This window comes from Dryas octopetala, chromosome 9 (genome assembly GCF_963921425.1).
Source record: "Dryas octopetala chromosome 9, drDryOcto1.1, whole genome shotgun sequence".
In the NCBI taxonomy this organism is placed as follows: domain Eukaryota; kingdom Viridiplantae; phylum Streptophyta; class Magnoliopsida; order Rosales; family Rosaceae; genus Dryas; species Dryas octopetala.
The window spans coordinates 1,817,653-1,843,027 of NC_141374.1; the positions used below are offsets into that span (position 1 = coordinate 1,817,653).

General features: G+C 38.2%; 3 protein-coding genes across 6 annotated transcripts; 2 read left to right on the plus strand and 1 right to left on the minus strand.

The window, feature by feature from the left end:
- Positions 1 to 1,667: 1,667 nt before the first annotated feature.
- Positions 1,668 to 7,472, minus strand: LOC147273121 (protein NLP5-like). 2 transcript variants are annotated; one of them, XM_086227545.1, is made up of 5 exons: positions 7,237 to 7,472; positions 5,681 to 6,714; positions 4,973 to 5,020; positions 3,972 to 4,881; positions 1,668 to 3,576 (listed from the first exon to the last, which is right to left on the minus strand). In XM_086227545.1, exons 2-5 carry the CDS (start codon positions 6,551 to 6,553, stop codon positions 2,687 to 2,689), a joined length of 2,721 nt encoding a protein of 906 aa, XP_086083671.1. In that variant the 5' UTR covers positions 6,554 to 6,714; positions 7,237 to 7,472; the 3' UTR covers positions 1,668 to 2,686. The 2 variants fall into 2 exon arrangements, with proteins under 2 accessions (XP_086083671.1, XP_086083670.1); XM_086227544.1 differs by having other exon boundaries at positions 3,972 to 4,884.
- A 5,904-nt stretch (positions 7,473 to 13,376) lies between these two features.
- LOC147273122 (uncharacterized) lies at positions 13,377 to 17,132 on the plus strand. Its single transcript, XM_086256738.1, has 3 exons — positions 13,377 to 13,481; positions 15,439 to 17,018; positions 17,129 to 17,132. Exons 1-3 carry the CDS (start codon positions 13,377 to 13,379, stop codon positions 17,130 to 17,132), a joined length of 1,689 nt encoding a protein of 562 aa, XP_086112864.1.
- Positions 16,520 to 24,607, plus strand: LOC147273123 (uncharacterized). 3 transcript variants are annotated; one of them, XM_086257685.1, is made up of 5 exons: positions 16,520 to 17,701; positions 17,876 to 18,187; positions 18,288 to 18,390; positions 18,475 to 19,110; positions 24,525 to 24,607. In XM_086257685.1, exons 1-4 carry the CDS (start codon positions 17,301 to 17,303, stop codon positions 19,096 to 19,098), a joined length of 1,440 nt encoding a protein of 479 aa, XP_086113811.1. In that variant the 5' UTR covers positions 16,520 to 17,300; the 3' UTR covers positions 19,099 to 19,110; positions 24,525 to 24,607. The 3 variants fall into 3 exon arrangements, with proteins under 3 accessions (XP_086113811.1, XP_086113810.1, XP_086113809.1); XM_086257684.1 differs by lacking the exon at positions 24,525 to 24,607 and adding an exon at positions 19,676 to 19,842; XM_086257683.1 differs by lacking the exon at positions 24,525 to 24,607 and having other exon boundaries at positions 16,521 to 17,701; positions 18,475 to 19,439.
- The last annotated feature ends 768 nt before the right edge of the window (positions 24,608 to 25,375 follow it).

Here is a 25,375-nt window from a genome sequence, read left to right on the forward strand (position 1 = left end):
TAATGACCCTTATTCTGCATTTAGGAATTCCTATTAAAATGATCCAGATATATAATTACAAGGGAATTTTTTAAAATATTTGTATGGCAGAGGCTATTTCGACCACTCTCCATTGCTGAGTTAACCACCTTAACATATTTTGGACAAATTTTTTCTAGTTTACCTTTTCTTGCAAAAAGTTATGGAATGACCCAGATTCATTCAACAACATGTCACTGAAATATACTAAGAAGTTCGGCAATTTACGGCCAAATATAATGACAACGGTGGAGTTAAGCCGGTAAGGACTAAAGCCAATGGGGGAGTCAAGCCGTTGAGGCTATCGAGACAGTCTGTCTTTAACAAATGACCTGTTTTGAGGCAAAAAGAGTGCCAAAAAAAAAAAAGAGCCATCAAGTCAATTCATTATAAATAATAGAATTAATTAATGTACAATATATGACAAACCTTTTATTTAACAATAAGGAGATCTTTGTAAGTATTAGTCACATAGCAGATGGTCATACCGTTCATGTCCAATCCTTTCACGTGTCATTTTGCCTTGTTGTCTCTGGGTGAAAAATTTATTAGCTGCCTTTGACTTCAACCATACAATATTTAATAATTTAATAATAAAATACTGAATTAATGGATTGAAGCATTATTATTAGCTTGCCGAGTACCTTTTGAGTTGAGCTTCAGTTTACACATTGAGAGATCGAGAGTCGGTGGAGAGAAAAAAAAAAAAAACAGCATAAGCAAGAAGAAGAAAGACCAAAGTAGCAACCAAGTCCCATTCTCTCTCTCTCTCTCTCTCTCTCTCTCTCTCTCTCTCTCTATCTCTCTCTCTCTGTGTTGTGAAATAATGCTTTGCCTGTAGTTTACAGTTTCAGTTCGCAATTTCAGTTTCAGATCTATAGTTGATTGCATTGGAATCGATTTTTCAGTTCGCAGTTTCAATGTTAGTTTGTAGTTATAGTTTGCAGTTTCAGTTCACAGTTTCAGTTCGCAGTTTCAATTTCAGTTTCAGTTGAAATCTCAATTGCAGTTTCAGTTTCAATTATAATTTAATTTATGAAAATTCTCAAATTTGATATACCAGTTTGAATTTGGAGTCTTATAATTCTTAAATTTTTCATTATTGTAATAGTTTCATAAAAACTTTCTTATTCTATGTGTTTTTTTTTTTTTTTTTGGTTTGCATATCTAATAATTTTATGAAATATGGAGTCCTCCTTTTTATGTTTTTAGATTTCGGCGTACACTCTAAAGAATTTGTTTGTATGTGTAGTTAGCTTGCAGGTAATGTTCATCATTTTCTGCTTTCATGGTTGACTAGATTACCTGAAAGTTAATTTTTTGTGAAAGTTTGGGTTAATATATATTACCTAGAAGTTGTTTTCTGTTGGGCTTTATAGGGGGTGGGCTGCAAGTAAGTAGTAGGTGGGGTTTGAGTAATTATTTTTATTTAAGTGCTTTTAGTTAATTTAAAATATTGTCAATACCTTGTAATTAATGGACTCTAAATAATATCAGCATAAACACTATTTATCAATAGGAAAACTCCCTATAATTTGAGAATAATCAATTCCAGTTAATTTCAACTAGAAATCTACCAATATCTACAATTTAGTTGGTTACATAAATCAATTCACATTACAAAAGGAAAACAAGAACAAGAACAAGAACAAAAGCAAAAAGCCTACAGTTTTTATGGTGAATAAGGGGGCCAAAGGCCTAAAAAAACAAGAAAAAGACTACAAAAATAGCCCAAGGCCTAGCAACACCTGCCAGGTCCTCAACTAATCTTCCCTGCACAAGTAGGAGGGGATGAGATGCCCAACTCAGCAAGACTGTCAGCAACACTTTACAAGTCCACTCCAACCCCAACAAACGCTTGCACCCGAGAATGAGAGTAGATAGAGGATGACAATCCTCAAGAGGCTTCCAAACAACCCGAGTCCCAAGCAGACTTAAGCCCAATTATATCCCCCATAACTCAGCATTTAGAATCTGCCTTTTGCCACTCTCCATGGTGATCCAGAAACAGGAAACTGCCAAGCTAGAGTAGCTTGAGTCCTTAAGGGTTTTGACAACTTGGTCCTAGTAGCACAAAACCATTCCTAAGCTGCATCCAGAACAGTCTTGTGAGGCCATATGTTGGGAGAAGATCTAGGACAGAACACCCTCTGCTTCCTCCGCTTCCAAAGATACCAGAAACTCAGACACAGTGGCCCAAGGAAGACCGCTGCAATCATGACCATTGTTCTTAAGATGATTAAGAATCCAACCAACCCTATCTCCTCTCTGACCATCAACAAGAGAAGCAGGCATGCCAGAACCAGCCCAAACCTCTCTAGCCTTAGGGCAGGCAGTCTCTCACAATAAGCACAGCATCTTCACAATTATGGCCAAAAAGCTTACACTTCATTGTTGAACAAAAAAATTATGTTCATTCACTAAAATATACTGGCAACTATCAACTATATATAATATAATGGACCAACAAAGCAAAAAAGCTTGACCAATGCCTTGAACTCAATATCCCCAGATAATTTCTGTTTAAGATGGATTACCAAGACTTCATGCTCCAATCCATGCAGTGAGACTTCAACACCAGTACTGAAACTAGTGCAAGTGGTACGTGCATTTTATAGACTGCAAAATTCTGCAACATCAGTGTTGCAACTCGAGAAGCATCTTACACTCATGAATGGCCACTACTACCTAACAACAGTTTTAAATGACGACGAGAAAGCTGGAGAGAGAGCTTAATTGTGTGGCCCGGCGAAGATTGGCATACATCAATACACTCCTCTAAATCAGCATCACATGTTAATAGCACCCACTCTGAGTCATCATCCAAGTATTTGATATCAAATTTACTCATGTCTTCTATACTAAATCGCCTTGCAATTTCTTGCACCAAATCTTCATATCCCCAATCACTTTGAATGCGGAACCGGGTTTTCTCGTCTCCATATGTGACTTTTACTCTTTGAGCATCCCCTTCTTGAATTAGCCGGCCATTATTTTTCACTGCAGGTGGAATAGACTGCAGTTTTTGTTGCTCTCTGAGATTTTTACCACTTTGGGATCTTGGCAGTAGCTCCCTTCCATCTTGACCCAAGGCATGCAACTCTGCCTCACTTCTGACCCTCTTTAGCATGCCATCACTAGAGTTACCTCCAACAATTGAATCATCGTTACCAGCGACGTTCCATGTGGGAGGTTGTTGCTGTGTCCTGCTGGAACAGCAATGGCTTGAACTGGAACTCTGACTGCATGAAGATGAGGAAGATTTTGATGCAGTAGCTTGGGAGCTGAAAACACCACCTTCCGCAGGCATGTTTGTTGGCTTTGGCTGATCACTCAGCTTTGAAGTTGAAAATGGGTTGGTCCCCGATAAATTTGGAGAGGTTAGCTCTTGGAAGTTTGTATAGAAAGAGTCAATTTGGAAAGCACCAGAAGCGCCTTGGACTGAGTCGATAACAAGTTGCAGTTTCTGTAGAGAGTGGCCAACCTTCTTGATTTTTCGAGATGGCCAACGTTTAATCCCATGTTGTCGGCATATCCTCTTCAAGGTTGTGGAGCAAACTAAACATGGTAAATTTGAAAAAACAAAAGAAAAAAAAAAAACAATATTAAACATGAAATTTTGAAAAAGGAAAGTAATCTTCCTAGTAGAAATTTTAACATAATCCACATAAATACAAAGAGTTGCAAATATTATAGTGTGCTAGTCTTGTAGACATTTTGTTTAATTCAGTTGGTAATAGCTGCTGAAACTGAAAACACTAACATGGCAACTTTACTTTGGAACATTGCAGTGCGTATATGTATACTATACAAAGTATACACATAAAACGATAATGAATTACATAAAGTATACACACAGCACCATTACTCTGAAGGCCACCAAAATGCCACACAGACATTCACAAGAGCTAAAACATCAAAAAGGAAGCAGGTTTATCAGAAGAAGTGCATACCTCCAATACTCTTTGCAGCATCTTTTAGGCTACCAGAAAAATATTTTCGAAGAACTTGCAAGGTGATAGCTTTCTCTGCCTTGGTACGTCTTTTCTCTCTTGTCTTATTCACACCAACGCTTGAGAAGCTACCCTCACCGAAAGTAGAACACTCTCCACCAAACTCAGTACCGACTTTTTGGTTTGAATCTTGTTGATGCTGCTTTAACTTTGAGGATTTCACACCCAGAATCTCCCTTTGTTTTTCCTTTGGGTATATTGAGACATCATTACCACTCTGTTGGACCTCTGTTAAACAGGCAAAACTACTAGGGCTGGGGTCTGAAGGGACAACCACTTCACTGACTGGAAAATCAGTTTCCTCCTCTAGTTCCTTGTCTGTGACAACCCGTAAGCTCCGGCAAGTCTGTTGTATGATTAAGGATAGTGCAGTCAGCATCTTCTTCTGTTCTTCAGGATCCCTGCACTCCACAGGCAAGAAGAACTCCAGAACAAAATCAGTTGAACCAGTGAGGATGCTCCGTAGACGTATTGCAACAGCTGCATGCAACCCAAACATCCTGGCGTGGTGAGATAGAGGATACTCTGTCTTGACAGAGGAAGTTATGTCATTTGAGAAGCATGGTTGATTAGTCATAAAAGCACTCCCAACAATGCCTTGGCCTTTTAACAAGTGATGTTCAGAACAAGCTTCATGAAAGCCCTGGATATGACGATCAGTCACATGGCAAGCATGATCCACAGTTGAAACACAGTGAACGTAGTTGTCATCAGAATGTCGGCACCCATCTTTACCTTGTTGAGTGCACAGAGCCCAAGTTTGTGCTAAAGGCAATTTGTGTGTCTCACATGCAGATCTCAAGACCTCCTGGATCTCGGGTAATGCAGCTTGGTAGGGCTTGTCACACTCCTGCTAAGATAATACACCAAATGACCTTAAAAGTGATATTGGAATATTTATCTAATAAATCACTTTGCCTTCATGGAAATTATCTGCTTACCTTTACATTATGAGTACTCAAATTTTTAGAACTTTGAAGATCAACAGCCTGCAGATTTAAAAGGCTTGTGCAGATCAGAAAACAAGATTCATGAGAACAGGCTGATTTGGAGAAGAGTAGTAAAGAAGAATCTCAAAAGTCCTTATCTAAGGAGCATGGATCAAAGAAGAATTTCATATCACAAGTCTTTAATGACTTGTAATCGACACTGCATTTGGAATTTTTGTATCTCTGAAAGCTATAATCACAGACATTACTGATATTCAGTGTTGGGTGGTTGGGGGAGGACAGGAAAGACATACAGACCAGACCGCAAGTTCAAAAACAGTAAAGGGAAGTTTGTCTGCATAAAACAATAAAAGCCAATAAAGCAAGAAGTTTTACAATGTTAAGATTGGATGGCCACCTATACACTTTAATTTTGAATGAGGACTCTCTTGAAAATAAACAAAAAATGTCGGTTACCACAAATTAAATACAGATAATATGTTTACATCTTGATTATCAGTTATATTACATTCACAGGGACTAATGGGACTTTGATTGATGTCAACTCCTGTAATATAATTTGTCAATGGTCATTAAAAAAAAAAAAAACAATAAACTCCCCGGGTCTCTTGCAGTCTTTTACACAACACTCACTGTCCTAATTGATACGAAGAAAAAAAAATTGAAGAATGAAATGCTGATTCAGGAAAGAGCACAGACCTCAAGTGCCTTGCAGACACTTTCAAGCTCAGTTTGATACTTTATCTTCTGGGTGGTTGTAACAACCTCAAGGACGCCCAAGCAAGTCCTACTACCTTGTTCAAAGATGGGAAGTGCTAGAGTTCCACGTACATCATACAGTTGAGCATGGTCAACCCGAGGGTACTCATCACTTCTAAAGAATCGAACATCAGGAGTCCACTCAGGAACCTTACCAGAGAAAACCCGGCCAGGCAACCCCTTAACCAACTCCTCAGAATCCTCTCCAGTCGAGAACTGATAATTCACAGAGATGCCTCGATATTTGGCAAGCCTGGGACAGCCCGAATCAAGTGAGAAAAGTAGATCATTAGTTGTTAAAACACGTCTACCCCCTCTATCTACTGGCACCCATATTTGTACAAGGACATCTTTGTTTCTCATGACATCACCAATGTACACAAGTGCCCTCATTAATCTCTCCATCACTGGATTTTCTGTGGGTCCAATCCACCACCTTCTGCTCAATTCATGACCTTCAATTGTAGGATCTGCTAGTTGACCAGAGCAACCTTCAGCATCTATCATATTCTGGCCAGGAGACTGAACATTGACAGCATCTATCATATTCAACAATGGTCTTTGCATCTCTTGTTGATTGCTGTTTTGAGATGGGTTCATGCTCAAATTGCCATTGGTCTCCAACGCAGGCCAAAAAATTGAGTGGTCCAAGAGGGCATCTGAACCGGAGGAGATCTGATTAGGAAATTCGGGTCCATCTGTGGTTTCCAACCAGCATCCCTCTAAGAAGACTTCATCCATGAAGTCTAAATCCATAGCGAAATCAAGTTGAGCTCCCAGCATCGTAGCTGATGATAAAAGACCATCTTCCATGATGACCCCTTTGCAGAAACCCCACTTTCTAGATTCTATTCCACTGAATTTATTTGAGAACCTTTAGGTCCCTAAACTGATCGAATGCGAGCTAAAATATCAAAATAGAAGATGTCTTAAGAACAAGTCCAGTCTCCACTGTCCTTCCTTGAAATTCTAGTCTGTCCAAATTCCCCAAAATTTTAAACAAGATTCTATGAGTATACAAAATAAAAGAAGAAATTGCAAACTACTTTTCGAGAAGTAAGAAAAGTGAACCAATCAAAATCTTAACCATGAAAGAATATGAAGATTATATTCTCTGTTTTTTTACCATACAAATCGTATACGAGTCAAAAGTATCAAAAACTAATCAAATTACCAAGAACTAATAACAGTAATAGTCTAATAGAATAAAATTTCATCAGAGAACTTGGGCCTCCCACTCCCACTCCACATCCATCAAAGTTGCAAATATCTACGATGCAAATCAAAAGGGATGATAGAAAGAAAAATAAAATATAAAAAACCCACTTTCCAACTTATCAACTTACAATCAAGAATCTAATTTTAGCCATAGAAAGTGACAGAAACAGTTTCATCAATGAAATAAAAAAGAAATCAACAAGTTTCATCAACTCCAGTTTCTGACCCAAGACAAAAGAAACCAGAAAAAGTAAATAAGAGAGAAAAGAACAACTTACTGTGTGAAGAGTCTTGTAGATACCCAGGATGATGTGGGTATTTTTGTTGTATTTAGTTATTCATACACTTCTCCTGAAATACCAATAAAAGTGTCTGCAAGAGGAGGAATATGGAGCAACAAACAATCTCATAAAGGGGGCAATTCCTAGTCCACCTAGTTCCTTGTGTTCCTTGTGATGTCCCCTCGACAAACACAATTCCAAAGTTCCAAGCTGGGACTCTCTCTCTCTCTCTCTCTCTCTCTCTAATACTGTTTATGATTCCATGCTAATTGGCAATTGTATTTGTGTGAGAAAGATTCTCCCTTTCTGCTTGTACCTATGGACCCCACACACACGTACGCAAAAAATCCATCAATGGGCCTTGCACTTCTCGCTGTGAAAGTCAACCAACAGCGTAGCAAGAGTAGAGAGAGAAAGATTGAGAGAATCAGAGCGCTGATTCAGTTTGGGTGATGATACAATATATATATAATTTGAAGCGGTGGGTGGGAAATGGGAATCCTTTGGGAATCAGAATTTGTTCAACACTGAATAAACAAATGGAGGGGTAGTGCCTTTGGGCTTTGCCACTCACTCGCTCACTCTCCCACCTTAGATGCTCTACGACGCCTCTTTGAGTCACTCTCTTTATTTTATTTAGGCCAAACGATACTTTTAAACCTATATTTTTATAAATTTTTTACTTTGATCATGATCTTTTGATTTTGTCAATTTCAATCATGTATTTGTAACACAATAGCAATTTCGGTCAATTTAAATTATTGAAGGAAAATCCGACATTGTGAGTGGTATTTTGGATATCTTATTCACTTATATGTTTATGTAAACTCATACCTGTCATTAAACACAATCAATCTAAAAAGATAAGAAGTTTTATCGGTAAATTGAATATGTTCTATAACGGGTAAAAATTTAAATAGACATTTAGGGCCTGTTTAGTATTTTATTTAAAAACTATTTTTTGTTTTCAAAAACAAAAAAACAAGTTTTAGTCAAAAAAACGTGTTTGGTAGACGATTTTTAAAAATAATTTTTAGAAAAAAAATTCAAAAACATGCCTTTTTTAAAAAATGATAAAACATCGTTTTTCTCTTTTTTTTTTTTACACTTCCTTTTTTCTTAGATGTCATCATTTTTTAAATTTAAAAATTATTTTCAAATTTAAAAAATTGATTTTGAAAACTCATATTTAAAAAAAAAATCTTAATTTTTGGAAAAAAAATTTTAGTTGGATACCAAACGGGGCCTTAGGTAAACTAAAATGTTTGAAATGTCAATCATGTGTAAAGTAATTGCTTCCATATAAAATTTTTTATCAAAAATTTAAATGAAATTAACTATTTAGACTTAATTGCTATTATATTAAAAGTACAAAACTTCTGCATTCCAAATATCAAATTTGTATCTTATATAGTTATATTGAAGTCTTTCTGATCCCTTTGTTTTCAAGTACTCAATAATGTTGTATAAAGAAGACGAAAAGGACACTAGACTAATTGTAACAGAGTCAGAGTGCCACGTGCAGAGACGGACCTCTTCAAGTACAGCCCACCCCATTTTTTGGCAAAAAAAAAAAAAAAAGGCTTGTAGTAATATTAGCCTAATAACTCAATACTCAATTGTTGTCACTCAACTATAATAATAGTCTAATAACTCCTTTTGAATCTCTAAATTTAAAATTAGCTTTTTGATTTATGGTTTTAATATAGGGCTTTCAATTTCAATTAAAAGTTCTAAAATTTTAAGTTAGGGGATGTTTGAGTTTGTTATAATATGTTATAGAACTATTAATTTTTTTAATTGTTTATATGTTGTTAATTTGTTAATTTATTTTACTAAATAGCCATTAGTTTTTAATTGATCACATATAATAGACAATTCTAATATTTCGCACATTATTTACAATTTCATAATGTGTTGTCCTCCGTTTATGAATTATGTCATGAACTTGTTAGAACAAGAAAATTATAATGGTTGATCGAGAAATTTATTCGTCTTGTGTTGACTCTTCATGTTTCGACAGCAACAATTGAGCGAACATTTTCATCCATAAAATTTATTAAAAATTGACTTTGAAACAAGATATGTGATGAGTTTATTGCTTATTGTATGGTTATTCACATTGAAATTAAAAGATCTTGTTGATACTATCAGTTATGATTCTGTTATTGATGATTTTAATATTGTAAAGAATCATAGGGCACAACTTAAGTAAGTGTATTTTTTGTTGTTTATTAATAAAATTCACTTCGAGTTTTCTTTGAATAAATTACATTTTAGATCAATGAAGTGTTTTAACAAGTTATTTGAATTTGAAAAGTGTTATAAAAACAAATGTTATACTGCCAAAGTTTAGCCCACCCCATTTTAAATTCCTGGGTCCGTCCCTGGCCACCTGCAACAATTCTTGTAGATGATAGAAAGGGAAGTGGGCGAATTGTACGTCTCTGATCTTGAGTTAAACTGTCAATTTTCAGAAGCTTCACTCTCTCTCTCTCTCTCTCTCTCTCTCTCTCTCAGCTCTGCCATTGTTGGAAAGTATAAAACCCTTTAATGTTTAATATTTTATGTTTTATTTATCAAAAGTAAGGAGAGAAAATGTACTGAATGGAAAAGAGAAAAAAGAAGTATACAATTTTTAATCTTTAACTTTGGTTTTGGATGGATTAAAAAAAGGAAATGGTATAAAGATAGTAAATTAAATATTGATGGTTAACCATTAAATTTGTGATGAGCATTTGAGCAAAAAAAAAAAAAATGTGATGGGGATTGATGTATCGATCTTGTTAAAGTTATTTGTGAACAGACGAAAAACAAGACAAAAAAAAAAAAAACAAAAACAAAGGAGAGAGATCACCAAAGTTAGAGAAACACTAATCGTGCATTTGTGCTGACGTCCAAATAAGCTCCCATGCAAAACTCAGTCAAGGCAGATAAAAGTTTATGGTAGTTTTTAGCTTAGTAAAAAAGTCTAAAAATAGACTCCTTCGCTTGTAAGCTTGAAAAAATAAAATAATAAAAAAATAATTCTCCATCACCAATTGTATACACTTTATGAGTTTTGTTTCTCTCGTTTGTGACGTAGCTGAGAGAGACTAATACAATTTTTGGTTCAAGTTCATTTTTGCCCATGAGCTATATAAACTAAACGAAAGTATACAAAATAGCTCATCTGTCAAATATTAGAGGGATAATTTTGTCATTTTATCAATTAACAATATTTAATTATTATTTAAATAACCAAAATTAATATAACCAAAATAATTATATAAAAAAACCCACCCCAGCCCGTTCACTCACCCGGCCACCTTGCCCCTCCCTCCCCCGCCACCTTGCCCCTCCACCCCCGCCACCCAGCCTCTCTCTCTCTCTCTCTCTCTCTCTCTCTCTCTCTCTCTCTCTCTCTCTCTCTCTCTCTCTCTCTCCGCGACAACCCCAGCCACTTTCCCCACCCCCACGTCGACAACCTTTACCACCACTTCCAATCCTACTACGACGCGCTTGACCTCGCCGCCTCAAACGACGTCGTCGTCGTCGCCGTCGCTTAGCTCCTCCACCCTGACTGGCGCACTCCTCTCAAGAAGCCTTTCCTCTGGCTCGGCGACCTCCACCCCTACGTCTTCACCAACCTCCTCCGCTCCTTCCTCGACCAAAACGACACGCCGGACTCCGAAATCAACGACGACAGCGTTGGCATGGAATGTGTGGGAATGGTGGGGTTCTGTCGGCAGTAGGAGGGTGGGTGGGGGGATGGTGGGGTTGGGGTGAGGGGGGTGGCACAGGGTGGGTGGGGGGAGTGGCGGGGATGGGGGGAGGTGGAGTGGTGGGGGGGGGGGGGCGGGGGAAGGAGGGGCTGGGTACGTTGGCAGGGTGGTGGGGTAAATAGAGTATGAAATGTACGATGGCTGACTGGCTGAGGAAAGCGGGTCGAACCTTGGCGTGGGCTCGACTTCACGGAGGATTTGGGTTCGTGGGTTGGGGTTTCTGGAGGGGCTGGGTGGCAGGGGAGGGAGGGGCAAGGTGGCGGGGGTGGGGGAACGGGCCGGGTGGGTTTTTTTTATAATTATTTTAGTTATATTAATTTTGATTATTTAAATAATAATTAAATATTGTTAATTGATGAAATGACAAAATTACCCCTCTAATATTTGACAGATGGGCTATTTTGTATAATTTCGTTTAATTTATGGATTTATTTGAAATATTTGATAGTACATGAAGCTATTTGAAATAGACCCTATAGTTCATGGGCAAAAATGAACTTAGAACCTAAATTTTTTATTCACCTCTGTGCTACTCAGAGTGTTAAATTTCGAAGTTTTCGCCGAAAATTTCGATTTTTGGGGGTGTCGAAATCGAAACCCATATTTGCTAAAATTTCGGGATGATTTCGTCGAAATTGTCGAAATTATCGAAATTTCGCCGAAATCGTCGAAATTTCGGCGAAATTTTCGACGGTGGTTTTCAATCTGGTTTTAGAGCTGGGTTTTTGCAGAAAAATGGAGAGGTTGCAGGGGGGAGATCGAGGGAGAAAGAGGGGTGGCGGCAGGGCGGCGGCAAGGGGAGATCGAGGGGGAGAGAGAGGCGACGGCAGAGGGAAGATCGAGGGAGAGAGGCGACGGCAGAGGGCGACGGGGCGAGGGCAGGGGGCGATGGGACGACGGCAGAGGGGCGAAGGGCCGAGGGCAGGGGCGACGGCGGGGGAGATGCAGGGGCGATGGGCCGAAGAAGAAATGCAGAAAAATGGGTTGCTGCCTGCTGGATAGTGGAGCCTCGAGGGAAAAGAAAGGAAAGGGAAAGGAAGGAAAAAAAAGAAGAAAAAAAAAAAAGAAAAGAAAAAAAAGAAAAGGAAGGAAAGAAAAAGAAGAAAAAAAAAATAGAGAAAAAAATTAAAAAGGTTTAGGGTTGATTGGGGTTTGGGGCCTTTGGGTTAATTGTGAAGAAAAAAAATAGTTTGGGGTTTCGTTTGCCCGTTTTGGAGTTTCGTTTAGTTATTTTTAAACCCTAAACTAGTAAACTATAATATATTTTTATATAAAAAATAATTTAAAGTACCCTAAAGGGCTTAAACCATAGTATCATATACCATATCCTAAATAATATAGAATATAGATTATAAAATATATAGGGTTTAGTGTATATATTATAGAGTATAGATAATATACTAATTTCATTTTATACTAATTTTATTTAACAGTATTTGTCTCCAGCGTGCATTATATTTATCTTATATAACATGAAACCTACTATATAATTTGGTTTCTTCAATATTTTTTATCAATTTAGTAGATAATATGATAAATAAACATATGGTAAAGTTTCATTCAAAATTTCCGTATTTTGATAACAATTTCCATCATTTTCATCAAATTTTTGTCGAAATTTAAAAATCTTCGAAATTTCCGTCGAAATTTTCATCGAAATTTCCTCGAAACCCGAAATTTTATTCCTTGGTGCTACTCTGGTATGTCTATTGGACTGATGTTTCTTTTCTGGTGCAGATTGAGATATTCCCTTATTCAGTTTTTTATATGTTCTTTGAGCAATACCTTGATATTTGGAGAACAGCACTGATCAACCTTTCTATAGCTATTGGTTAGTTGTTATTATTTGTTATAAAACAATGATAAAGTTAGATTATTTCTACATATGTATTAATTCTTATATCCAAAATTATTGATGTAAAACTCAAATGTTACTTGTCTGAAACTCAGACTTTACTATGAAGTTTGTATCTTTCTCTACTTATGTGCATATGATAAATTATGGTTTTTTCAGTTTATCAAAAAGAATAAATCAGGATCTGTTTTATGTTTTTCCAGGTGCTGTATTTATTGTTTGTCTGGTTATCACCTGCAGGTCAGTAATGATATTCTTAGCCCTTAGTTAATTGTAGGCAAGAAAATTTGTGAGGAGGAGGTGTTTATATTTAATGAATTGAGTATAAGAAATGATATATTGATCTTCCCTTGAAATTTGGTTTGTAGTTTATGGAGTTCAGCAATAATTCTACTGGTGTTGGCAATGATTGTAGTGGATCTCTTGGTGATCTTTCTTCCACAAAATTCTCTTTCAAAAAAAAAAAAAATTCTATTAGTTGTCATGTTTGCTCACAAGATAACATTCTACAGGGTGTGATGGCAATTCTTAACATCCAATTGAATGCAATCTCTGTTGTTAACCTTGTGATGTCAGTGGGCATTGCTGTTGAGTTCTGTGTGCATATGACGCATGCTTTCTCGGTCAGTATCAATTTAAATATTTGTATCTTAATTATTTATTTTTGCCTTCTTCTTGGAGAAGGATTTAACATCGAAATGCACTACGTTGTGATCACTACTGGAAAAATGGACAGTAGGCACGAATAATGACTCACAGTTATGAGGCGAATGAGATTACAGCATTTCCAAACATGGTTTTGAGCAATCAGTGACTCAAACTTAGTGTTCACGGTGTAAGCGTGAGTAATTTAATAATAGGCACTGGTAACTGTGAGGATTTTTAAAATGCAGCGGCTTCGGCTGCGTGGAGCCGCTGCAACGGAGCCGATAAATGAATGAGTACAACATTCGCATTTACTAAGTCACGGATTACCAAACTGTGACATGTAGTAATTCACAGATTTCCAAACCGTGCCATGTACTAAGTATTGTTCGGATTGTGTACAAGTTTACTGGTTATCTAAAGTCTCACGGTTTTGAATAAATTGTGTATATTTAAACTATTAGTCACTGTTTTCATGCAGTGCCTATTCCAAAAGTAATATTTTATCTTTCAGTCACGGTTTACATACTGTGCCATGATCAAAATTACTATTGCCACTGTCACGGTTTACCCTAAACCCTGAAATTATAAGCAACAGAGGACCGGACCTCTCTTGAGAAGACCGGTCCTCCAGAGGCGATCCATCATTTCTGCTTGAATTAAGAATCGGTCCTGTCTTGAGAAGACCGGTCCTCCAGAGGCGATCCATCATTTCTGTTTGAATTAAGAACCGGACCTCTCTTGAGATGACCGGTCATCCAGAGGCGATCCATCATTACTGTCAGATTTTATCTATTAGTCACGGTTTACATACTGTGCCATGACCAAAATAATATGGCATATGCGATATGAAGGATTAACCCTCCTCCTTCCCTCTCCAATTTATCACGCGAAATAAATGATATTAGCAGTACCCACCGCGCGCAGGAGCAAAACCCCCTTCTCTTCCCCCCTTTGATTGAGAAATTTTTCTGCGCTCAGGGATCAAATAAGGCCAGGTATGGGTTTATTTAGTATACTCATATCCCAAATTTGCCTAATTAAGTATGTAATGGTAGTCTTCTTATACTTCATCCCCATTATGAGTTGTTGGCTATGAAGTTCAACAACGACCACGAGACCGGATTAGATTAATGAGATGAGAAATTGACAAGGAGAACCTGGCAATCTAAACTTGAATTATTACATGTTAGACTTACCTATTATTTGCTCTACATCTGATTGATTTAGAACAATAGAAATATTGGGTTTGATTGCAATTTAGGAATTCCCATTTTTTGAGGTTCATGACTTTATAATATATGTTATGAATATATCATATGAGTATGCATTTGGTTTGTCACTTGCGTGATGAATAATCCCCATACGTATGTATTTTGTTTGACATTTTAATTTAGCAAGCATTTAATTTTTAGTATTGCATTTTTAATATTACAATACCTACTTGTATATTTGAGCTGACCTATATTCCTGCAGTTTTTTTTTTAAGATTCTAAATACAGAACAAAGAAGAACACTTGAAGCTTGGTCTGTGCGCTTTCACAATTGAAATCAAGTTTGTTGTTGTCTCAATTTCTATTTACATGTAGATATAATTGTTATCAACAAAGGTAGTGAAAAAATGACTCAATTTTCTGATCCCATTTAGTTATCCTTCTTCCTCCCAACCCATGTTTTTATTATTCTCTCTCTGTATTGGCCTTGGCAGTTTTGGGTATAAGCAAATGAACAACGAGCAGGTGGTTACAGTAGAAATTAAAATTAATTGTTGAATATATCCATCAATTGTCATAAGTATGTATTGGGAAACTGCATCCAAGCATATTTCCTATTGTTCATACATCCACTTTTTTGTTGAACATCTTTATGGGCTTCGTCTGCTATTATTTGAAGGATTTTTTCTGCAAATTGACTTAGTTTTCTTCTAATTACTAGGCAGATAGTGACTTCTCAATGGATAAAGATTGGGTATTTTTGGATCGTATGAGTGACGAATATTTGACAAGGCTACGTGCATTCATCGCCCATGCATTAAGAGTATCCGCATTTGATGGGCACATTAAGTGCCCGTGTAGTCAATGTTGTAATCGGTATTGGAAGTCACCTATAGAAGTTGAAGAACACATTTTTGTTGATGGTATGGACGAAGATTATGTTAATGCACCATGGACATCGCATGGGGAGCAGTTGCCTAGGCCTAACACCGAAGCAACCCATGTTCAGAATGAAGATATGACTGGTATGTTGCATGATGCCTTTGGAATGCATGGGTTTGAATATACTGCTGGAACTAATGATGATACCTCCCCGCCGTCTGGGCCCACTTCTGCTGCTGAAAGCTTTTTCCATGCGATGGAGGATGCTAAAGTAGAGTTGTACCCAGGCTGTGGCAGAACTAAGCTTTCCTTCTTGGTGAGATTATATCAGATCAAGTGCTTGCATTCTTGGACCAACACATCTTTTACAGAATTGCTGACTTTGCTAAAGGATTGGTTTCCGAAAGGGGTGAATTTGCCACCCAGTTTTTATAAGACCAAGAAGTTCATTACTGACTTGGGTTTGAGTTATGAAAAAATTGATGCATGCCCAAAAGATTGCATGTTATATTGGAAGGAGCATGCCAACAATACATCATGCCATGTGTGTGGCAAACCACGTTACAAGGAAAACATAGAGGCCGGACATGTCACTCGTACTAAAGTTGCTAATAAGGTGTTACGTTACTTTCCTTTGGGACCACGACTCCAACGTCTTTATATGTCACATCATACCGCTGATTCTATGGTATGGCATGCCGAACGCAGACAGGTGGATGGTGTGCTTAGGCATCCTGCAGACTCCCCAGCGTGGGAAAAATTAGATAGTTTGGATCCATCCTTTGGTTCAGAGCCACGTAATGTGCGCTTAGGGTTGGCTAGTGATGGATTTAATCCTTTCGGAATGATGAGCTTATCCCACAGTACTTGGCCGGTGATAATTTCAGTTTATAATCTTCCACCGTGGCTATGCATGAAACAACCGTGCTTAATGCTTTCTTTGCTTATTCCCGGTCCTAAGAGTCCTGGAAATGATATAGATATTTATCTTCAACCTTTAGTGGAGGAGTTGAAGACTCTTTGGGAACATGGGTTACCAACATTTGATGCAGTGAAAAAAGAGACTTTCATCATGCGTGCTGCCGTTTTATGGACAATTAATGATTTTCCAGCATATGCGATGCTTTCAGGTTGGAGCACTAAAGGGAAGAAGGCATGTCCACAATGTGCATATGGGACATATTCTCTAAGGTTGAATGTAAGTCAAAAAGAATGTTATCTTGGTCATCGTCGATGGTTGCCTATCAATCATCGGTTTCGAAGATTGACTCATTCATTTAACGGATCCCAAGAGCATGGTTTACCACCAATTCCTATGACAGGTGGAGAGTGTCTGGCTTCATTAAGTGGGTTAACCTTTCAATTCGGTAAGGGTAAAAAGAAATCTTTAACTCGCAAGCGCAAACATGATGCTGCCAAGTACGATGGTCCATGGAAGAAAAAAAGCATTTTTTTTGATCTACCATATTGGAAGGATCTTCTTATTCGACATAATCTGGATGTGATGCATATTGAAAAAAACGTCACAGATAGTGTTTTGGGGACGTTGTTATGTGTTGATGGGAAAAACAAAGACACATACAAGGCTCGCTTGGATTTGGTGGATCTAAAACTGAAAAAAAAACTACATCCCATACTTGAAGGGGGAAGAACAAAACTACCCCCGAGCCTTTCACCTTATCAAATGAAGAAAAAACGTCAATGTGCACAGTCCTTGCATCAGTCAAGGTTCCTGATGGGTTTGCCTCCAACATAGCCAGATGTGTTAAAGTTGAAGAGAAGAAATTAATAGGTCTAAAGAGCCATGATTGCCATATACTTATGCAGTACTTGATTCCTATTGCAATTCGTGGGATCTTACCAAGAAATGTGATTCGTGTGCTACTCGAGCTTAGTTCATTTTTTCGAAACCTCTGTTCTAAGGTTGGTACTACTGGTCACTTTCAAGTTTTGTCTCGAAGAATCGCAATTACATTATGTGAATTAGAAAAGTTATTGCCGCCGGCATTTTTTGACTCAATGGTTCACTTGCCTATTCACCTTGCTGATGAAGCAGCAATAGCTGGTCCTGTACAATACAGGTGGATGTACCCAATCGAGAGGTATTAAAAACGCAGTATGTAATGTATAAATATATTTTATTTATTATTTGCTTTATTCTCCTCTGTTACATGAATCAAACATGCACAAGTTATATATATATATATTTTTTACACTTTGATTTGGGTTAGTTTTCTTTTACTTATGCTCATCACCACGTTAATTATTTTATGCAGATACCTGCAAACACTCAAGAAATATGTTCGTAACAAATATCGTCCCGAGGGCAGCATCGCCGAAGGGTATATTGTTGAAGAGTGTTTAACTTTTTGCTCTATGTATCTTGGGGACGAAACTGTTACACGTCGAAATAGGCCTGGTCGAAATGTTGATGCGGTAGGGAGTGGTGCACGTGACGGACTAGTAATATTTTCAGCACCTGGAAGATCTCTTGGGAGAGTTGAATTATTCAACCTAGACCAATCAAAATGGGAAAGAGCACACTTGCATGTGTTGCTCAACTGCCCCGAAGTCCAACCTTATATAAGGTGCAATACATAAGATGTTGATGTGAATTTGATAATACTGGATGGTTTCATTTTTTTCAAATAATTGTCAAACCATCTTATCATTTATTTCATTTATTAGGGACCACGTTGCTCGTGAGAGGGCAAATCGAGGACCACGCATAAGTGAAGCAGCATCTATACAATTAGCGCACTTGTCATTTCCGGAGTGGTTTCGAATACATGTTAGTATCCTGCTAGTAATTGATATATTTAGAATGATGTTGATGTATTTCGGAATAGTGTATAATATTTGGTCATTTATGCAGATCGATGACCAAATAGATCGTGGGGTTTGCAACATTAGTGACGACTTGTGTGCATTGGCTAGTGGACCGAGTCGGCGAGCTGGTCGTTGGAAAAAATACATAATGAATGGTTATCGGTTCCATGTGAAATCTGTTGATGAGGCTGGCCAGTCACAAAATAGTGGAGTATTTGTACAAGGTGAGAATGAGAATTATGCTATAGTTGAAGATACTAATCCGAGCTCATCCATGGTTGACTATTATGGTGTACTGAATGACATTATTGATTTAGACTATCATAATGACCGACATGTGGTGTTATTTGATTGTGACTGGATAAATGGGCAAGGCCGCCAAAGTGGTATTAAAATAGATGAATATGGGTTTACATTAGTGAACTTCACTCGATTGATGCCCCCACAGGACACATTTATTTTAGGGTCACAAGCACATCAGGTGTTTTATGTGCAAGATCTAAATCAACCAGTTTGGCATGTTGCCGTGAAAACAAGGCCTAGAGATTATTTTGACATGGGCATAGTAACAACCCATGATATTTCTGCACCTCAAAACTTGGATGATGCCACTAATGTGGTCGACGAAGTAGAGGTCCGAACAGATGTGGAAGATGTGATGGTGACTTAAATGGACAGCCAGGTAAATCTTATTTTGAATATCACACTTTATGGCAAACATCATGAGGAGGTGATTTGGTTTTTCGCCCATGACTAATTATATCCCTCGAATGAACATGTGAACATATTTTACTTTGGTGTTTGCAATTTGTGTTCCTGCTGATCTGAACTTAGATAAGTCACTTGCAATATCCAGAAAACAAGTAGATTAGATTCACATGTTGTATTTTCAGGCATGCAATACGGAACATTATACTCATAGTTCTTACTGTGCTTACTTTCTTTTCATCACCATAAGATGGTTGTTTTGTAATGGAATTTGCTTCCATAGCATATGGATATTATATATTATGTGCAAATATGAATAACCCGATAATTTTGAAGATCTACATGGATTCATTTGGTAACCTTAAGATGATCAACAAAATAACAGGGCAATGGACAATATATGAAACAAGGCTAGTATTTAAAGTATTTGATGCAATTGTAGATCGGGTACGCTATTTTTGGATCCCTCACAGGGCTCTTTGATCCACTATTTTTTGGTTCTGTGTTGTGGTTATATACCTCTCTAACCTCCATGTAAGGTGTAGGAGGTTCCACCAATGGTGACCATTGAGGACCAATTGGCATACCTCTTGGGGAACTAGAAATGCTCCTAGAAGGACTAAGACTCGTAACATTCTGGCCCTCATCGAGTGGTGAGCATGGTGTTGGCGCCTCTATACCCTTCGGGAGCTCAAATGCAACTAGGTCTTCCTTAAAATTATTGAAATCCACTGTATGTCCAAGAATTTGATGAGAAGGATTCGCATCTGAATGCAGTGGATGAGGATGAGCACATGATGACTCTCCATTTTCTAAGGGACGATTGGATTTACTGGATGCGCTACTACCTTGCCTCATGATTGTTTATTTTAAAAGCAAATGCAGCAACCCATATGCTTTTCTATCACTCTATGTAGATATTACATATTTATAGAGTCGTAACTATTGAAACATTGTTGTCTAGAAAAATAATTGAAACACTGATGAGGCTAGACAAAATAGCTTGGTATGGAGTTCATTATTGTGAAATGGACAATTGGTTGACAGCTTTATGTCATAACACACAAGGCAAATAGTGGATTATACCCCTGATGTTTGATTGAGTACAGACCAATAATACATGTGTGCATAACGATGAAAACATTATTCAAATTACTAACTTGGTAAGAGAGTGGTGAGGAGCTACTGCACCAGAGATTCCCACTGCATGCACCTGAAAACTGCTAAGTGCAGGAACTTTATTCATTTCAATGACAAATAGTCAACATTCGTATGATAAGCAAGCCTGTGCATGGAGTGTAGTGTTGATTGTCATTTATTTCTACTATGTATGCACCATAAACCATTCAATGCTCTCACTCTGCCACACTTGACATATATAAAACATAATCATGCCTAAGAAAGTTAGAACCCCAATTAATCTTAATGTTTATCGGGAGTTATGGTTTGAAGACTCAAGTTATGATACACCACCCTCGGATGCGTGCTCGCAAACTGATTCAAGTGAGAATCCTCATGAAATGAGGGATTTCCAAAATTCTGTGTTGGCGAATTGGGTGCCAGCAACTCGACACGTTCTTCCTCACCGAAACGGCCGAGGTGACACCAACTTCTTTGGAGAACCAATTCCTGGCCAGCGATCTGCAAATGACAGGTTAGTTCATGATAAGAAAGGTAATCAAATTGCTGAAAAAAATGTCCAATTCGATTATGGATATACTAAGCGTAAGAACAAAACAGTACGTAATGCACCATGTTGAAAAAGAAATTGTAAGCATAGGTCCTTTTTCTCCTACACCCAAAGAGGCTTTTATTAGTAACTTATATTAGTAAAACCTAAGGTTCTGTAAGGATTAATTATTGCTTGTTCTAATATTTTGATTATGTTAATATCTTGCTTGTTAAATCATTGGTTTTATTGTCAAGCATGCACCAACATGTGCTTCCTTGAATTGGACTTCATGCATTTCATTATGCTTGTTCATTGTATAATAAATAAAAAAACGTTAAAGGGCATGTATTTATGTGGTTTTTAGGTGCGATTGCACAAACTTCATATGAAAAAAAAACCCCAAAAAAAAAAAAAATTTTTTTGAAGCAACAGAGAACCGAACTTCTCTTGAGAAGACCGGTCCTCCAGAGGCGATCCATCACATCTGCTTGAATTAAGAACCGGACCTCTCTTGAGAAGACCGGTCCTCCAGTGGCGATCCATCATTTCTGCTTGAATTGAGAACCGGACCTCTCTTGAGAAGACCGGTCCTCCAGAGGCGATCCATCACATCTGCTTGAATTAAGAACCGGACCTCTCTTGAGAAGACCGGTCCTCCAGTGGCGATCCATCATTTCTGCTTGAATTGAAAACCGGACCTCCTTAAGTCATTATATTTTTTCACCAAAATATGCCGTCATTTTTTTTCATTTTTTTTCCCTCTTTCTTTCCTGCGTGGCTCGTGTCCCGTGCCCCCCTCTTTCTACTCTGCGCGCGTTGCTCCTCTTCTCTTCACTCTCTCTTATTTTCTTCTCTCTTCCTCCTCCCAATCCCTCATCAAATCACATTACATCTCAAAATTTGTTCTGACCTCTCACTTTTCGGCCCCTTCTGAAGATTACCCACTGATTTGTGTTGGTATATTTTGTGTTCTTCACCAAGGTATTTCTCTAATTTTCGACCGGACCTTCCTTCTCCTTAAACAGTATGTTAATATATTTTTGATGTTTTCTAACTTGATTTGTCTTCTTTGTTGCTTGTTTCTTCATGGTTCCACTTATTTTCTGAAAATGTTCGAAATGGATGGTATGGCTTGTCCTCTCCGGTATGTGTCCTCTTTCTCGAAACATACAATTTATGTTTATCTAAACTTGATTGGGACCATGGGTTTGTTTGCTGGGTTGTGTTCCCTTGTGTAATTTGTTGGGATTATTTGTGGCTAATGAATACTGGAATTGTTGGGATTATATGTGTTTTTGCATTTTGTTAATTGTCCTTGGGTTGTTGGTCTTATTCATCATCTTCCCTTGATGGTATGGCATCTTGTAATTTTTAGGTGACTAGTTTAATGGCCCCTAAGAAAGCATCCTCTCAGCAGCCCATTGCCAAGAAACGGAAATCTCAAGCGAGTTCTTCCGAACCTCAGGAAGAGACTCCTATTCCTAGGGATGACTCAAGTCAGTATAGACGGTTTCGCAATGCGGACTGTGAAGCCCGTTGGGAGGTGATAGAAGATAGAGGTTTTATATCTGAGCGTCCAATTGTCATTCGAGAGATGAGTGCTGACTTCGTGAATATTTTAGCGGCACGTGGTCTGCGACCATATGTCGAATCCTTCCCTAAATACAATATCAATCTTGTTGGTGAGTTTTATGCCAACTTTCCTCCCGATTTCAAAGTAACCAAGGATTCACATGTGTTTCTTCGGGAGCACAAATGTATGATTACGCGTGATGACATTCGTAGTGTTTGTAAACTACCCTCCTCTGGCAAAACTGATTATAAAAAGTTTCTTAAGTTCACTTCTTCCTTATCACGGGAACACATTATCACCACTCTTTATGATGCACCAACATTCGTTCCCCCTGCCTCTCATCGCGTCATCTCTGGAAATTGCACACAACTATTCCGTATGCTATTTATGTTTGTTCGATGCAATGTTTATCCCACGAGTCAAAAATCCCGCATCTCTGATGAAGCGTGTAGGTTGATGATTGCCTTGAATACCCCTGATGTTCCTGTTCCTTTGGAGGACATCATTTTCACTCATCTTGTGGAATGTGGTCGCACGGTCAAAAATGTGAATTCTCAACTTTCATTTCCTTGTCTCATCACTCGCCTTGCCGAACGTTCTGACATTCCTGTGATGGATGATGATCCACTATGGGATCCGGATGGTCCGATTGACGGATGGGTTTTGCGCAAAAGTGATGCTAACTCCCGGTCTGTGGTGGCTCAAGTTCCCGAGGCAATTCCTCCAGCTCCGACTGCTCCCTCTGAGCCTTCTTCTTCTGGAGTTCCTGCTGCACCTAACTTTGTCTCCATCATGGAGCGGCTTGACCTTGGATTCTCAGCAGTTAACTCTCGCCTGAATGCTTTTGATAACCGCATGGATGCATTTCAGCAGCGGTATACTGGGGATCTGCACGACATCCACTCGACTCTAAGCGAACTAAAGGATCGCTTACCTGATTTTTATCCTTAGTGCTTCTTGTAATAGGCCTTTGGTTTTTCCTAGCCAAAAAGCGGGAGATGTAGTGTTTTCAGTTAACTTTGGGATCTTATTGAACTGATTCAATGGTTGTAATATTTTGTTGTGCTTCAATTCTTAATTCACATTGAATCCTTTCTATTTTGGTTTCCATTTATTTCCCTTGCTTCCCACAGGTTGTGTTTTTTTGTAATTTCTATTATTTGCAGGTGCAACACTTAGTACAGGTTTATGTGTTTAAATTGTGTCTTGTGTCTTGTATCTGTATCTATAAGCGGTGTTGTCTAGGAAACGTGGAAGGGGGAGATTTGTAAGTGTACTCGTGTTTGTGTTTAAGGCTTAAGGACTGGACCTCACCATGTGACGACCAGACCTCCAGTAAGTCGATTAGAAATTTCTGGGCTTGAGGACCGGTTCTCTCTATTGAGGATCGGTCTTCCAGTGTGCGTAGTGATGAATTGTTGGGCGAGAGGTCCGGTTCTAACATATTGAGAACCGGACCTTCAGTAAATGTTACTCTGAATTACTGGGCCTCAGGTCCGGACAATTCACAGTGAAGACCGGTCTTCCAGTCTGCCTGGCGATGAATTTATGGGCTAGAGGACCGGTACTCTCTATTCAGGACCGGATCTACAGTAAGTGTTGCTCTCATTTTCTGGGCTTCAGAACCGGACCATTCACATTGAGGACCGGTCTTCCAGTAAGCGTGGCGCAGAATTTATGAGCTAGAGGACAGGTCCTTTCTCATGAGGACCGGACCTCCAGTACGTGTTATTCTGGATTTCCGGCCTTGAGGACCGGATCTGTCCATTGAGAACCGGATCTCCAGTAAGCGTGGCTCTGATTTTATTGGCTAGAGGACCGGTCCTTTCCTTTGAAGACCGGTCCTCTAGTTAGAGTTGCTCTGAGGACCGATTCTCCCAATTTGAGACCGGACTTTCAGTGACGATTACACTTGATGGCAAACTTTTAAAAGGTTTTAAAAAGTGATCTTTAAGATCCTAGAATTGTTTTAAATGAGTTTGGTGTTTTATCACATGGGGATGTTTGTTTATTAATTGATCAAGTAAATGGAAACTTAATTAAAGATTTGCTTATGATTGTTTTGCTGTCTTCACTTGATGTCAAAATTTATTAACAGCTCACTCACAGCTTACATGAGATGTCGTTTCCCACTGCATATTAGGAAGCACAAGCAACATGAAGATGGAGCTGTTAATCCGAATCCGGAACCTCGCAAGGTTCGACTGAAGAAAAGAGCAAACAGGGCGAGGATCACTCAGCCAGAAACCAACTTATCTGATACTGACAGTGATTACGCTGAATATCTGAGGGAGACCTACGGATTGGAGTCAGGAAAATAGCTCACAAGCATGAAGTTTGCCACTGCCCAACAAAGTTTCTGACTTGACTGTGTTACCTATATCATGCATATATCCATGAATGTAATATATGTTTGCTACTTGTGACCATATTAGTAGCAATGACTGGTTTTATGTAGATGTATTATTAAGACTGCAGAAAAAGTGTATGTATTATGTTTTATTTTATGCTATATATTTTGCCTAGTAGTCTGATGTAGGACAAGCCATACATACATACCGCACAACAACCCATCCTCTTCTTTCATCCAACCCCAGACATTGGAATATAGTAAGCAAAGAACAAATCTAACCCCAGCCATTGCAATACATCAAGCAAAAATATTCATTACTGTTTGAGGGATGAAACGGAAGGAGGCAACTCAGAATGGTTGGAGGGAAACAATAGGAATGAATTGCTCTACTGTTTGGTTGGCGCCTAATTTTACACCCGTGTGAGTTTTTGAATGCATTATGACACATATTGGAAAACTGTGAAATATGGAACATAAAGTGCAAGGATTTAGTTTTTTAATAATAGCAGTGTGATAGATTTTAACTATTCCAGAATAAGGGTTTTTAAAATTGCCGCTATATATTTCAGAGCTGTACAAATCATTAGCCATCCATTAGGTAAATATACTTTCCCTCCAATTATTTCAGATATTTTGGAAAG

Bases quoted from the DNA above. Each gene is read 5' to 3' on its own strand.
- LOC147273121 (XM_086227544.1), bottom strand. From the start codon at position 6,553: ATGGAAGATGGTCTTTTATCATCAGCTACGATGCTGGGAGCTCAACTT. The intron at 4,885-4,972 runs GTAAGCAGATAA...GTATTATCTTAG, and splicing joins TGAGTACTCATAATGTAAAG to CAGGAGTGTGACAAGCCCTA. The intron at 3,577-3,971 runs GTATGCACTTCT...TACCATGTTTAG, and splicing joins TGCTGCAAAGAGTATTGGAG to TTTGCTCCACAACCTTGAAG.
- LOC147273123 (XM_086257685.1), top strand. From the start codon at position 17,301: ATGTGCACAGTCCTTGCATCAGTCAAGGTTCCTGATGGGTTTGCCTCC. The intron at 17,702-17,875 runs GTATTAAAAACG...TATTTTATGCAG, and splicing joins TGGATGTACCCAATCGAGAG to ATACCTGCAAACACTCAAGA. The intron at 18,188-18,287 runs GTGCAATACATA...TTCATTTATTAG, and splicing joins GAAGTCCAACCTTATATAAG to GGACCACGTTGCTCGTGAGA.
- LOC147273122 (XM_086256738.1), top strand. From the start codon at position 13,377: ATGGCAATTCTTAACATCCAATTGAATGCAATCTCTGTTGTTAACCTT. The intron at 13,482-15,438 runs GTCAGTATCAAT...TCTAATTACTAG, and splicing joins ATATGACGCATGCTTTCTCG to GCAGATAGTGACTTCTCAAT.